Source organism: Streptopelia decaocto, assembly GCF_964273445.1.
Source record: "Streptopelia decaocto genome assembly, chromosome: 7".
NCBI classification, from domain to species: Eukaryota; Metazoa; Chordata; class Aves; order Columbiformes; family Columbidae; genus Streptopelia; species Streptopelia decaocto.
The window spans coordinates 40981163-40996279 of NC_138661.1; the positions used below are offsets into that span (position 1 = coordinate 40981163).

The window sequence follows — 15117 nt, forward strand, 5'->3', positions numbered from 1 at the left end:
GTCGGGTCTGGGGGCACGGAAACTACCAATGGCGGTGCGGCCGCCGAGGCGTGCTATTTTTCTTTTTTCAAACACGATAAGGGCAGCTCTGCCTTCTCCTGCTGATTGGGCAACGGAATGACTCGGTGCGGCCCACTTCCCAATAGTCTCGGGAGATGAAGATTGACGCGTCCGTTGCCCAATGGAAACTCAGATCTATGAAGCGCGCTCTAGCTGTGAGGCCGGGAAGGCGGGCGCCGCGCTCGAACGCGGAGCGGGAGAAGATGGCGGTGCGGCGGAAGCTGCTGGAGTTTGTCCAGGAGCCGCAGATCGGCGGGACCATCGTTCTGGAGCAGCCGTCGACCTCTGCTGTTGCCGCGCGGGTCTTGCCGCCGCCGCTTTCATCGCCACCTTCGTCGCCGCTGGCCGCGGCCTCGCTACCGCGGCAGCAGGGGCCGCTGCCGCAGGACTGCGCCGTGTTCCACTGCCGCAGCTGCTGGGCGGTGCTGGGGGACTCGCTGCACCTGTGCGCGCAGGAGGAGCGGCAGCTCGGCCTCCTCGTCTGCTTCAGTCAGTGCCCTCCCGGCGGCCCTGGGGCAGGGGCGGTCCGGGCCCGCCTGCCGCTGGGCTGGGCTGGGCTGGGCTCGGCGGGGAGGACGGGGGCTGAGCTGTGCTGCACCCCCGCCCCGACGAGCCGCCGACCTTCCTCGGGCCCGGGGGCTGGGCCGGGCTTCGCGTCGGGTGCCCTGAGGCCACGCGGCGGCGGGTTGGGACGCGGGTGGGGTTGGTCCGGGTGTAGATCTTGTTTTCAGTGCCTCACGTGTTCTCTTCAGAAGTCACCAACGGTGTGGCCTGGGAGGATTCGCTCCTCGTCGGCCTCGAGGGACCGCTCCTGGGCTGGTGCGTAGCTCCGCAGGGTTTCGCTTTCGGCATGGGGGCTGCCAGGGGCGGCCGCCGCGGTACCTGCGCGGGCAGAGCCGGGAGCTCCGCTGGGGTGGGCGCTGGGGCTTCCTCGGGGCTCGGTAAACTCCAGAGCGCTTTTCGTACCCATGCTTCGTCATTTCGCATGGAGAAGCCTTTTGTAGGTATTTAGCTTTCATTTTTGTCAAAAAGTTTTGCTGCCGCAGCCTTTGTTGGTGGAGATGAACATTTGGGTGATGCAGTAAAAGACAGAAGGCGGCCCGGCCTTCAGTTCTCTTTCTTCTGCTCCTTACCCAAAAGGTGTATTACCTAAATTAAAGCATCTCCGTTTGGGGGGGTTTTGTGGTTTGTTGTTGTTGGTTTTTAATACTGAAAAGTAGTAACTTCTGCTCTACAGCTAGTAGCAGGTTCAGTAACTCTGGGATTAGTCTGGTGTTACAGATGTAAATACCACCTGAGGGTTTACAGAACCAATAGTTTGTTTAAAGTCTACTCCATGATCTAGAAGGGCTGGGAACTTTTAAAATAAAATACCTTTGTTGTTGTTTTTTTGTTTGTTGCTTTTTCCTGGGTTTTTGTTTCATTTCTTGCTGGGTGGTATTATTATTATTATTATTATTATTATTTATTTATTATTATTATTATTTTGTTTTTTGAGGGGAAAAGGTCTCTGAGGCAATAGGCTGTTCTATCAGGAGGAAATGTCGCATTTATGACCTGTCATAGGGGTGGGCACAGGCATTGTTTTACCAGTTAAATCATATTTGAGTAGTACAACCTAAAGCACTCTGTGGTAATAAGTTGTGCATTTTCTCCCCTAATTGTAACTTCACTTATTACAAATATTATCTCTTACATAACATGCTCAACTTTTTATGTTCAGGTTTTCTCTGTGTGTATTGCTTCTTTAAGGAGAAGGCATTATTATGTCTTGTTCTGATAGAACAATTACTTGATGTCCTCTGACAAGCATGCATTATCTGTGGTTTCAGAACCCTCTTTTTAATAATGTTTTTCCTTTTCTCTCTTAGTGCTTACACTTCATTATCCTGTCGGTCATGTGGCTCAATTGTGGGCTTAATTCTTTATTCTGCCTCCAGTGCCCTGGCGTATCTCCGAGGCTTATTCTGTTTCTTCAAGAGCAGCATCAACTGGTGAGTATACTGTATTCTTACGGTCAGTGATTTCACAGGAATTTGCAACTTATTACAACACGGTGTACAATTAATCTACAGCTAAAAAAAGCAGCTTTACTTTTGTCTGAGCACATTGGTGTGGGATTTCAGTATCCGCTGTGTTTCAGTTGTTCATGTTGGCATGACTCCATTTGATTTGCCTTTTACTTTTTGAGCGTCCTCATATAATGTCAAGGTTTAAATGTAGTTGTTTGCACTACTGAAATCTCCTTCAGTCCCAGATTCACTTAGCTAATGTGAGATATCAAAGTAGTTCCATGATAGGCTGAGGAGTTGACTATAGAAACTGTAAATAATTACTTATAGCTGGTGATGAGAGGATCTTATGATTTCAAAGCAAAACCATTGTTAGGATTTTAGTATTTTTACAATGTGTTTGCTGCTTTTGGCAACAAATTTGTATCTGCTTTAAAATGATCTTATATATTACCTTGTAAACAATGAATGCAATTATGGTATGTTTAACTGGTTTGGTTTGTTTTTTTTGGTGTGGTTTTTTTTTTTCCTTTCTTTGCTTTCGCTTTTTGTTTTCCAGTTATTTCTTAAAAGACCAAACAATAATAGAAGCTTCTAAGGTGAATTTTCCTGTTGTGACCTTAAAGCAACAACTGCAGCAAGTAAGGTTTCTACATTAATTTGTATGGAAAATGTTTTTAAAATGCTGATACTTCTTTTAAAGGCATAGGATGGAGAAAATGCTGACTTAGAATACAGTAAATGACTTAAGTTTGTAAGAAATGCGAAATATTTTTTAGAACCCCTTATGTGCAAAACATATCCAGTTCTAGCTAATTTTCTGGCAAAACTGAGTTATTCTCTTATTGCTACATCTTGAAAAGAAAAAATATCCTATAGACAGACTTCACCTAAGTATTGGTAGTAATACTTGTCCCTACAATTGATAAGCCACTGTTGAAGAGTTTAAAAAATAGCAATTTGTAAATTTGAAAGGGATTCTAGTACAGTTGTATTTACAGCTATGTAAGCTCACCACAGCATGGTAGTATATACTTGTAGTTTTAGAGACAACAGTAGAACTTCCTTCCTTTTTTGGTATTCTTTTACGTAACTTGGTTAGTCATTAACTTAGTAAATTACAATTGCTGTGTGTAGGAAATAGCCAGTATATTGAGTATGTATGTGCTTACTTGTTCCTTGCTTTTTATTTGTTTTTGAGTTTCTGTTCCAAGCATGGAAATGGGCCCATGACACTTCTTAAGTTTTGTCATCTTCTAGTGTCTTATCATAAGATCAGAGTGTTTTTATAGGTCAAGTGAGGCTAAAATGCAAAAGTCTTATCTAGGAAAGACTTCTAAAGTTGAGATGCATTTTTCTGAAGTAAAAAAAATGGTAGTAGTTCATTGCAAACACAAATGATGTGACTGTGGAGAGTTTGCTTCTTGGTTAGAAGAAGCGCAGGAATCTGATTTTTGCTTTTTGAGACGTAACGTGAGCAGAATTTTATTCGTGGTTTTGATGTGTTAACTTAAACCACAGACTCTGGAAATGGCATTTCTGAGGGACTGTCCACATGTATTCCTTAGCTAATGATGAAACAGTCTTTTCATATATTGTCAAAAAAGGTCTCTGGCTGTGTAAAAACTTGTAATGAGTTGACTAGGAAAGATTGGATGGATCGTAGTAAGGCTCCAGCAACTCTTGCTCCTTAAGTAGTGCGTTTCCATACACGTGTGAACGGGGTTCTGCTGGCACACGTTGATCTAGCTCCTCTTTGTAGTGCAGGCCTCTGATTTGGGTGCCAGTTTTGGCTATACTAGACATGCAGTATAGAGATTAAAGCCCAGTATAATATTCCATCTTGAAAGTCAGCTGCTCTTTAGCCACTGAAAAGTAGAGTGCAGATTGTTCAAAGATCCAGTGTTAGGACATTTTTCTCTAGTTTTAATACTAATATTTCTCTTCTTTTTCAGCTGAAAGAAAAGCTTGTGGAAGTCCACACTCGCATAGAATCGGTGATGAAACAGATGGAGGAACTGGCATAGAAGAATGATGTGGCAGAAAGGCAAAGCTCTGCATCAGATGCAGCTGGCCTCCTGCCAGGATATGCAATAAGCAGGGTCAACTAATAATGTGCCATTTTCAAGAACTGCTGGAGTTGTTTCTGTTTCTGTGCAGAGCTTGTTCATTATGGTGAAATAATGCACCAGAACAGGTCTGAGTGCTGATCTGTCACTTTATAGGAAGAAGTGATACTTAAGTGCATCCCTTTGACCTAAGGGGAACACCTGAAACCTGACATACTGAAGTTATGCTTGGAAAGATGAATAGCTCACCCATGGAGTGTGTCACCTTCTGAGACAGCGTAGCTATGACTTTGATTCCCTCTAATGACTTCTGGGGAAAAAACAGCCTTTGAAATACTAAAAATGGGTTTCTGAAACTATAAAAAACATACTGAGATGATGATATTCAAGAGGAGCTATTATAAACTGAATGTTCTTAGAACTACGGTTCTCATATTTTCATATAAATGCAGTGTTAATGGCAGCCAGCTGTTGGTCAAGGAGCTCTTTAGCTGGTATGTGAGGCACTGCTAAATGGGCTCCTGATGAGTTCTTTTAGATTTGCTTGTGTATGTGGCCTGCAAAAGGAGCAAGCTAGCATGTCACAGAAGCTGCACTGTGTGCTTAGTGCATGAATCTGGATGGCATGATGCTGGCTGAAGCAAAAGGTTTTGCATTTCAAATTCAAGGGCAACCCATGTGCCTGCCAGGTCCTCTGGAAATGCAGCCCCATGGCTACGCAGGACTGAGTCAAGCTCTTGCTGCCCCAGGAACCTTAGGCTGTGAGCAACTGCCTTTAATAGATCTGAACCTTTCCTTCTGGGGCTGATGCTGTGGAACCAAGCAATGGTCTTCTCCTTTGCTTCTGCTCAATCATGGGAACACTGCTCTGCTGAAGTTGTGATGATCTGCCTGCTGCCCTCACTTGGACAGTCGTTCCAGAGAAAATACCTAATGGCTATTCATTTGCGTTGCTGTTTTGAATGGGTTCTGCTTCTTTCCAAACATCTAGAAAGTAATTTGATGGCATAGCACTACTTACCCCTTGTTATTGGGGCAGAATATCCCTGATTCTTGTTAGCTGGAAGATAAGGGTCTTTTGCTGCCTAAAAGGCTGATGTTTTAAACCTTCCATAACTTTTAGTAGCCTGTAGTAGTCTAGAGAGGGTTGTATTTACTTGATCAACTGAATTCCAGTGATGCTATTTGCCACGTTCCCTTCTGAAAATGGTTGGCAGATTGTGTTCCCTGTTGCTGCCAATGCCAGTACTCCATTTCACAGTCTTAATTGTTTTCTTTGTAAAGTAACTCTCATAATGGGCAAGGAGCAGAGGGGACAAAACTTAATGCAAGGCACCTCAGAGCCTTTAGGTGGGGAGCTGATATTTATACTATTTGTTTCTGCTGTGCTGCTTTTTAAGAGTTCTGGGTTGTCTCAGTTTGTTCTGATTAAGCAATAACATAAAATCTCAACAGCCATTCTGCAGGGAGAGGAGGGGTGCTCTCTGTTAAATTCTAATACTACATACTGTCTAAATTATTTTTATTGTTCATGTTTTACAAATTTGACAGGCCGAAGTGTGAAAATGCAGTGCAGCTAAATTAAGGATATCGAAAGTAATTACCTGAAGTAAATGTTACACTCTCGTTAAGATCTGTTTCATTGCCTGTAACGATAAATGTTACCATCTCTAAAATGCTGGAAGGTTGTTCTTCACAGTTGTCACTGTATATTCATGTGAAGTTTGTAGCTGCTGTACTTGATTACTTCATTCTTAAGAAAAAGGTATTTTTAAGGTTGTGTTGTGCAGTGACTCTGCATTACATTGAAGGACCTGTTAGTCTTTAACTGGGGTTTTGTCACTAAGCTTAATTTGTGCAGGCATCCTCCCATCTCAGGTAAATGTTTTCCACTGCATAACTTCACCTTTGTGCTACTTTCTAAGTTACAGCCCTTTTGGTTTTGCATCAGTCTTAAGAAATATGATAATGGGACTACTCACTTTTCCTTTTTCATTCTGGTTTCTGCATTGAGGCTGTTTCTTGCTGTGGACTTTACATCTATATGTGTGTAATAGTGTTAAATTGTCTTGCTTCATTTAACTAAATGTCCACCCCTAAAAGGGAAAGAAAGCTGTCAGTTACGTTTTTATATTATTTTTACAGTTGTAAAGAAGAAACTTTTTAAATTAAAAAAAAATCTGAAATTCAGAAATATATATTGTGTGGATCACTGATAGTATCATGTGAGTCATAAACCCACTTTTCCTTAGATTATGTTTGCACAAAGAAAAAAAATCAGTTTACCTTGTTTAGGTCCTGGTTCATAAGTATTAAATTAATGGTTCCTCATATCACGTAGCATGAATTTAACCAAATGAATGTGTACTAAATAATAGCTGGTAAATTTTTAACTACATTTCTCTAATCTTTAGAACTGGGAGGTCTGCTGCTCTGTTGAGTCCCTCATGTCTATTCATCAAATCGTGTTTTTTCTTGGCATTATTGCCTGATGTACAGGCTGACGCTCACAGCAGTACAGCATTCCAGACAGATTCTGTTTTAAGAAGCAAGCCACTTCAATTTACAAAACATAAATTTGTTATTTTCAGTTATTTGAGATGAACATTTACTGAGATATCAACTTAAACCTATGGGTGCATTTTGATTTAAGTGATGCTTATAAAATTTTATTCCTGAAGATTCAGCTTTTGATCCCACAGCCTGTGCTGGGTTCCAATTCCTCTTAATCTGTAACTGATCAGTGATTATTTGTTTTTCTTATTCTAGTGCAGAACCCAATCTCCTCTAAATAGGCATCTTGAGAGACGTGTTCTAGCTTTAAGTGCAGCCAGGGCCAGGCTGGCTTGGCAAGGATGGATTCTCTATTTAAATGAACACCAGCCACTTAGCAAGCAAGTCTCAAGGTCATGTCTGCTTATGTTAGCTAAGCAGCAGCTGTCTTCTTTGGAATCTAAAGACAAAAACAACTAGAAAATGAAACAAATTAAGGTGGCTGAACAGGTTACTGAAGTAACAATCATACAGTGAATCTTCGGTAAGCCAGCATAAGCTAGCAATCCATAACAGAGTTTGAAAAGCTCGCAGCAGGGCTGGGAGCCGTGGCTCCTTCAGCACAGTCCTCGCGAGGTGGTGTCATGCTGCCACGTTACAGCGTTTCCCAAAACTGCAGCAGCAACTGCAAGGAAAGTTGTGCCTCCTGCAGGCCAAGGAAGTTTTTCAGAAACGTAGCGGCTAAAACAATAAACAGTCCGCATATATGAACCAGTTTTCTGAAGGACTTATTACTTTCAGGCAATCAATACAAGAAGCAGAAGCTTTCTGCTACCACATAAAACAACCCTAGAAGCATTTATCTGGTAAGTTGATGACCTTATTATGACCGGAGTAACAATTTTTCTTAGTTGCCTTCCAAGAAGTCACAGACTCTTGTGCCTGAAGTCCGCTGGAACAGCTGGACCCAAAGCACATATCCAGCATACGTGAGCTTAGCTCAAATCGTTAAGTTTTGACAGAGGTACAGTAAGTACGAACACATCTTGGAAATAAAGTGTATAGTAAGTTGGTTAATTTGTCTTCTGAACAAATGACACATCCAGTTTTAGTGCATTCTCAGCCTGTGCTGCTTTATTGCTAAAAAAATTTGTATACAGGTGCAGAGTTTCCAAGTTCATTTTTAAACAGTTCCTCTTTACAGCGTCAAAAGAATAAAATCTTATCTTGAAATCCTCAAAGATGCATAGATATCAAAGCAAGCTGCCTTTTGGAAAAAACATCAGAATTTGCAGGGAGACGTTCTTTCACTGTTACCATGTAAAACGTGTGCAATGGGAGTACATAGTTCCAGTAACACCAATAATTTCATCCACTAATCCATGTGAGCACGCCATCAGAAGTTCAGTACAAGAAGTATTTTCTAGCCTGTTTTCAAGTACTAAGGTAATTTTAAAGAATCCGTAACTAATACTTCTCCTTTGCTGTTATTTTTTGACATCCTGAAGTAGCTTATTCCCCAGGTTTTACACTGGAGGGAAGAAGCATTAACAAAGGACACAACTGCTTAATTATCACACGAAGGAAAATATATTTAACAGGGTTTAAAACTATGTGAAGTGTTCTAAAAAATACCCACTAAGAGTTAGGTGGCCATGGTTAACCGTTTGGCTAAACTTGTTTTACAAATTCCCTTCTTGCTTGAAGAAGTTGGCTCAAAGGATTTCATTTAGTCTAACTTCTGATACCATAAAATAGTTACCTTCTTTTACAATATTCCTATCTTCATTTGGCAGTTCTTGTATGTCTGGAAAGAACATTCATGACAAAAATGCAACCCCCATTCTAAACCCAAGTTATGGTGCTTTATGGATGGTTTGCTATGAAGTATGAACAGGAGTTAACTTGACACACAATTTCTTCCTCCAAGACAATTCCTCTTTCTATTTAAGAAAGGGGATGGAGCCTCTGTACACGGAGAAGTGTTCTGCACAAGTTAAGCTAAGGTAGAAGTATGGAATTCTGCAGTAACAAGCTAGTATTCAACATCTTTGAATACAAGTTTAAGCTTGGAAAGTATTAGTGACGCAGGCTTTGCCACATATTCTGTTATTTTCAAACTGCCAGCAAAAATTCACTGCATTATCCACTAAAAGACTTGGGAAATATTACAGAGAACACACTAAAAGTTTACAGAAAGATGGCACCCAAATTCCCTTTTATGTAATAAGTGAAATAAAGAAAAAACTATTGCAACCTGTGTTGCAGAAGATAAAAGACCTTCAGCGATCAAATCTCATTTTCTGTTTTTAAAAATCTCTTTAAAGAACTTAAAAAATATACAAGATTACCAGTATTTTCAGGTTCATTCCTGCAGGTGCCATTATTGCTGGCTAGTACCAGTATGCTTCAGTACAGCTGCCTATGTGGCTAGAGAGTTACCTGAAAATACTGTCTTAAAAAGCTATTCAACACCTGAAATATATGTACTGTGCTTATTAAATTCAGTCTTCTCCAAATAATTTTTCTCACCACACACAAGCTTATTACCTGCTGTCTGGCAAATACCACAGTCAATTCGAGTCTGTGGTTTCCATTACGTGAGTTTTGTGTGTTTTGTGTTTGTTTGTTTTCTTTTTTTTTTTTTTCCCCCAACTAGTTGCTCTCCCCTGCACCTTCTAAGTAAGAAACTCTGCACCCTTTTCCTTGCTACAGCTGCAGCAGGTGAGAAACCCCATCTCGCCCCTAAACATGCTTAGTTCATGCCCTGCTTTTTACATGCTCAGGGCACTAAGATGAACCAGACAAGAGGTTATAAAGGCGAGTTCTGCTGATCCTGGTTCCTAATTTACAGTTTTGGTGCCATGCTTCTGTCCTTATCTATACATTCTGCCTCTTTCTCTACAGAGGCAGCACATTCTCTAAAAAAAAGAAAAAAAAAAAAGAAAGAAAAAAAAATTTGAGAATCAAAGCAGGAAGTTCAAGCTATTGGTATATTAATTCCTATTGCTTCATTATGTATAAATGCATATCTCAATTTACTGGTAATAACTATGTTACACTAGACATTTTGAATCATGCATAACTAGAATACTAGCTCTAAGATTTGGTTTGTGGGTCTGTGCCACTTTCCTTCAGTTCCTCCATGCCTGAGGCATTACAAACTAGCTGCTTTTTATTTGACCTGCAAACACACTCATCTGGAGGGGAAGCGGAAAAGCAGCCAGGATTTACATAGGACACACTAAACAGTGAGTTTTAACAGTAAGTCACCTTTTATCTTTAACCTTAAATGTTTTAAAACCTTAGGGAATCTGTCTATATTATAACCTGGTACATAGGCTCAGAGCCAGAAATACGCTCTGCTACATCATGAACACCAACACTATCTAGAACTTGGAAGGAAGTATAGAACAGACTGAAAGGGAACAGACATGAGAATCCATGGCTGGAGTTCTACTCCGTTAAATGAGACAACCTGGTTCAGCTGCTGGCTTTTGTGTGCCAGCCAAAGTGCTACAGGGGGCAAAATGCTGGATCATTCTGCAAAAGAAACCCAATGGAATCCAACTGGAACTACCATTATGCAGCTCTGTACCTCAACAGCAAGCAGGATTATTAGTTTTGGAGGAAGACCAGGCAGTTTCCTAGGGATGCAGGAAGCAGTTATTTCTAAGATTGGTTATCCATCAAAAATTTTTCTTCTCTTCCCTCTCTGCCCAAAAACCACACTGCCAACTCTTGACAATGTAATCCTTGTGTAAAGTGTCAGTGCTTGAAAGACTTTCTTTTTGTCCTAAATTTGACAATTATCCTCAGTTGCAGACGGTGCAGTTCCTGAAGGTGCAATTCCCAAGATAAGTACCGGCTAGACCTTCTGCAGCAGCACAACAGGGTGTGGAAACCCCATGTACTTGTATTATCCAGGTCTAGTCCTGCTAAAGAACGGCATGTCAGTACGGGGCACTACACCTTTGATATCCCACACTGAAATGTAGTAGCATCTCACACTTCCACTTTGTTTCAGAAGCAGTGAAATCAAGGGGTTTGAAGCAAAAGTCATGCCACAGTACAAGAGCTGAAAGGCAAAGGTATTCCTTCTGTTGCTGTGAATAGTAATTTCTAGTCTGGTACAGAATACAGATAATTATAAAAAGTCTGAACCGGGAAGAATATGCAGATAGCTCGCCTGGCTACATCAGTCTTCATTTACCACCCTCCCTCCCCTGAATAAGTAAACCCTTGAAGAATTCTATTCAGCCACAAAGTTCATACTTCTGAAGTACGAACATGACCGTGTTTTCATTACTATTATTTCATTATTGTGTAAATGTACTTGCTGACCACAGACTAGAATAAATTTATAATTTCTCTGATGTAATCAGATAACAATCAAATTAAGGTCCCCTATGGCCAGCTTCCAATTCTATCAATAATTCAAAAGCTGGAATTTAAGCTGATTACAACCTTCCAGCTTTTCACACACATACTACAAATCAGCGCACATTTAATTCAGACATCCTCATGCTTATCTTGGTTACTTTATGTTATAAAATTCTCACAGCCCTCACAGTCCCATTATCAACTTATGAAGAGCCAAAGGGCTTCACCTCCGTAATTTCGGAACATTAGAAGCCTCCCTTCAGCTGTAGCTTACAGTCCAAATTACTTCAGCTTTCTAGAAGAAATCCAGCCAGCCAGATCTAAACCTCTGATGTAATAATTCTGTTCAGAATACAGTATTTTCTGTTGGGCCATATTGTCTCTATTGACTACATTTCTGCACTGGAACTATTGTCAACTATGGACATTTTAGAACTCCTGCAGCTCTTTTATGTAACCCTTTGATAGCAAATACTTTTCTGGGTGCAGAGGCTACAGCTGTAGATCAATAACCCTTTGTGTTACCAGAGGCTTCACAGTACTTGCCTCTGCAAAACTTCAGGCATCAACAGAAATCAATTACAGTCTGAAACAGTGTTGAGCAAGGCTGAAGTTATTTTTTGCTGTAAAGTAAAATTTCTAGAATTGTACAGCTGTGCTTGGGATGCACAAATGTTTTGAGCGTCAAGTGTGCTTAATTTTTTTATTTTTAGACCATTTCAGACTGGTCTTTTCAAACAAAGAAAACAAAATTACTTCCCACAATAAAAGCTTCTAACTTCAGAATCAGGTTCTCTTCACAGTCCCGTATTTGGAAGGGTTTAGTTTCTTCTCAGAGAAACAGAGTAAGTGCTAGACTACAAAAAAGGAAAAAAAAAAAAATACAGAAACTTCAGCTATCCTTTCAAAAAGAACTGTCTGCCCTTCCCCCAGCACTCATTGACAGTGCGTCAGACATCTGACAAAGCTAAGTGGGGGTTTTTATATATCAGGTTCATTAACTAATTATTCAAGTGCCAAATTCCCTCCAAGGAGAAGAACATCAGAGGAATTCACCCATCTTCTCAGGAAGAGACTCTACACACAACTCCCTGCAGCACAGAGCGCCACAAACTTATTTGGTTATTACCCACTTACTCTACTGTACAGTCTTGCTAATGCAAGTTATTTACTATCACATGCAAAACAGTTATTGCTACTAAAGTTCTATTTTCTTATTAAATCATCTTATGGCTTTGTTTGCATCAGGGATTCTTCCCCCTACATACTGTGCTATTTTGCATTCCAGTTTCAGAGGTATTTTTCAATTGATTCTCCCAAGCACTAAACTACGTTATTCAATGGTACAGCTACTTCCATTTAGAACTGAACAGAAATCTCAGCACAGGTCCCCTAGAGCTCTGCTGTAAATGGCCCCCCGTCCAATTTTTTGGAAAAGTATTCAATGCAGAGGATTGTTTGTTCGTTTCCGTTACACACATTAACTCTGCACAGATTACTGGTTTTGCACCAAAGTACATGCTTCTTGATTAATTACTTTAGAGATGTATCGTATCAAAATCAAGCTGCCCATTCCCTCCCTCCCCCTAATGGCCATTTACAGGCAGGTCTCAGGAAAAGAAAGATGCAGTATCCTCTCTTAAGTTGAAAAATATTTTTTTTCTTGCAAAAGAGAGAAATATGTGAAGAGCAACACTGGCACCAAATAAAAGACTTTTTCCTAGGAAATCAGAGGATGACATCCACAGAGCATTGCACGTCTGAAGAACCATACCAGTCTCTTATTTGATCAGTCCAAGCTGCCCACTGAGTGCTAAATCATTTGGACTTCCCCTGGTCTAAACTCTCTTTCTAAAAAAGCAGAGGGAGAAAAAGAAATTATTCCAATTGAGCTTAGAGCTGGAAAGCAATACTGGCAATTCCCTAAAATACAGGATATTGAATTCTCAATAATACAGGAGTGGGGAATCTCTGATCCACAGGCTCAAGACAGCCTGCTGCACAGATACAGTCTGCTATGTTGTTTTTCAGCTACAGTCTGCAATATTGTTTTTCAACAGCCCTTGACCTTACTATATTCTTTCCTTATTATTAACATTAAGATGTATGTAAATGCAGGATCCACCAATCGTTTTAAAAGATTCAATAGGACTTCAGCAAAAAAAGTTTTTCCCCGTTCCTGCAATAATGGATAAAAGTCTTCTACGCATAATTGGCGGATAACAGTTTGCAACCATTAACTTATTATATAATGGGGATAATGTTTAACTAGTTATAACAATTACATAGTCTGATCTGAACAAAAAAAAGAATTACTTAATTAACAGATTTTGTAAATGATTTTAAGGTAGCAGAGCCGTGTACAAAATGCATACAAACTCCTTAGCATATTCATACTTTTCTGAGTATATCACAGGATGGATAATAATAAAATCAAAAATGCTGCACATGGAAGAAAACATCTTCAACAAAGACTAAAGAGAAAAGAATCCCACTGATGGAGATGAGAATTCTGGATGCTTACATACACTAGCTTACTACTGTAGCTGGACAGACAGACTAAAAACAAAAAGTCAACTATGGTTCTATGAAGCCCATTAAGTGAATGCATTTCATTTCTAAAGATAGCGTTGCCATTGTCAAAGGGAGGATACTGCATGTTGAGACCATGTTTGCGACATTTCTATTGTATCCTTTCTATTCTTAATTACATTATAATCACTGTTTATTAATAAATTTGTCACTCTGAAATTGCAAAAATACTACTAGGCTCATGCACTGATCCTAACATGGCACTACAGTTTGCTACAAAGCACTAATGCTTATGGAACTATACACATCTCAAAATGGAAGACATTGGTGATTTTGTTGTTTTCAAACAACTTGTAACATCATTTTGTCCACAAGTATTAAAATATATATATGTGTATATATATATGATCTATTGCACATGCCCCTTGTTTTTGTAATCTTTCACACAGGAAGATTTCCAACCAACAGAGAAGAAGTAGAGCAAGAAAAAGTAATGAGGCTGAGGCAGCATTTCCTAACACAGCAGAAGGTGCTGGCCAGAAAGGTACAGCAGTGGGGGTCTTCTGGGCACACACTATTGGAGTATTACTTCTGTGAAAGACACAGATTCTTAGCCCTGCTAAAAATATTACATTCTGAAATTAAACTTGAAAAAACTAATGTCATGGATAGGAGTCAAGAAAAATCAGCAGTTCTCATTTTTTTGTTACAATGCAGGGTTTCAAAATGTTGAGTTACTCCTGTAACCTCGAAGAGGTTAAAGCGTCTACTCTCTAGTTAGCCCAATTCTTAGGTTTTATACATGTCCACAGAAACAAAAATACCTTTTTGTCCCGCAAGTATTTTGTCATCAAGCTATGCAACAAACATCTGCTAGCTCTAACATCAGGACAACTACAAGCAGAAGAAGAAAAGGAAATTCCAAGATTTAAAAAATCAGATGTTGCTTATGCCAGATAACCTCCCAACCACTTACAATCCTAGGATATTGACAGTCTTTTCCATCACTTAGAGATGGATCCTGCTTCTACAGACATCTACATTAAATCCCATCAGTTTCAACATAAGGAGGCCCTACAAGGAAATGTGCTTTTGCGCCTGTCTCAAATTCCAGAAAATTCAGACCGTATTCAGCAAAGAAATCCTATGTTCATTTCAGAAGTCAGACCAAGCTGGTGGTTGCCTCATCAAGATCAATGTAACTCTTAACTAAACTAATAAAAGCAGCACAGCTCATCACAATGTTACACAGAATTTTAGTGCACCTCTCTGCTCATTACAGTTGGCATTATTTTGATACACAGTGTCTTTTAACTTACATGTCTGATCTTCACAGAAACCAAAAACGGGTAAAGTTGTCATTAAATCTTACTGTTACAATGCAAGTCTAAATAAACACAGAGCTACTCTGAAGATGGGGATCAACATCAACACTTGTCCTTACTCTGCTACGGAACTTGGTCCCATAAAATGTTACCACATTTTAAATATCAGAATGTTGCCTTTGCAATCTATCGTTAAAATTTGAGAAGGATTTCAATTGCTGCCTTTTTCAGCCATTTTCAGGC

The 15117-nt window shown here is 40.0% G+C and overlaps 1 protein-coding gene across 1 annotated transcript; it reads left to right on the top strand.

Annotated features, from left to right (window-relative positions):
- Window positions 1-28: 28 nt before the first annotated feature.
- OIP5 (Opa interacting protein 5) lies at window positions 29-13595 on the top strand. Its single transcript, XM_082057478.1, is given in 6 exon segments — window positions 29-549; window positions 813-879; window positions 1932-2054; window positions 2632-2713; window positions 4028-4093; window positions 4095-13595. Coding segments are annotated over 6 exon segments (807 nt in total). The 5' UTR covers window positions 29-155; the 3' UTR covers window positions 4170-13595.
- Window positions 13596-15117: the final 1522 nt, after the last annotated feature.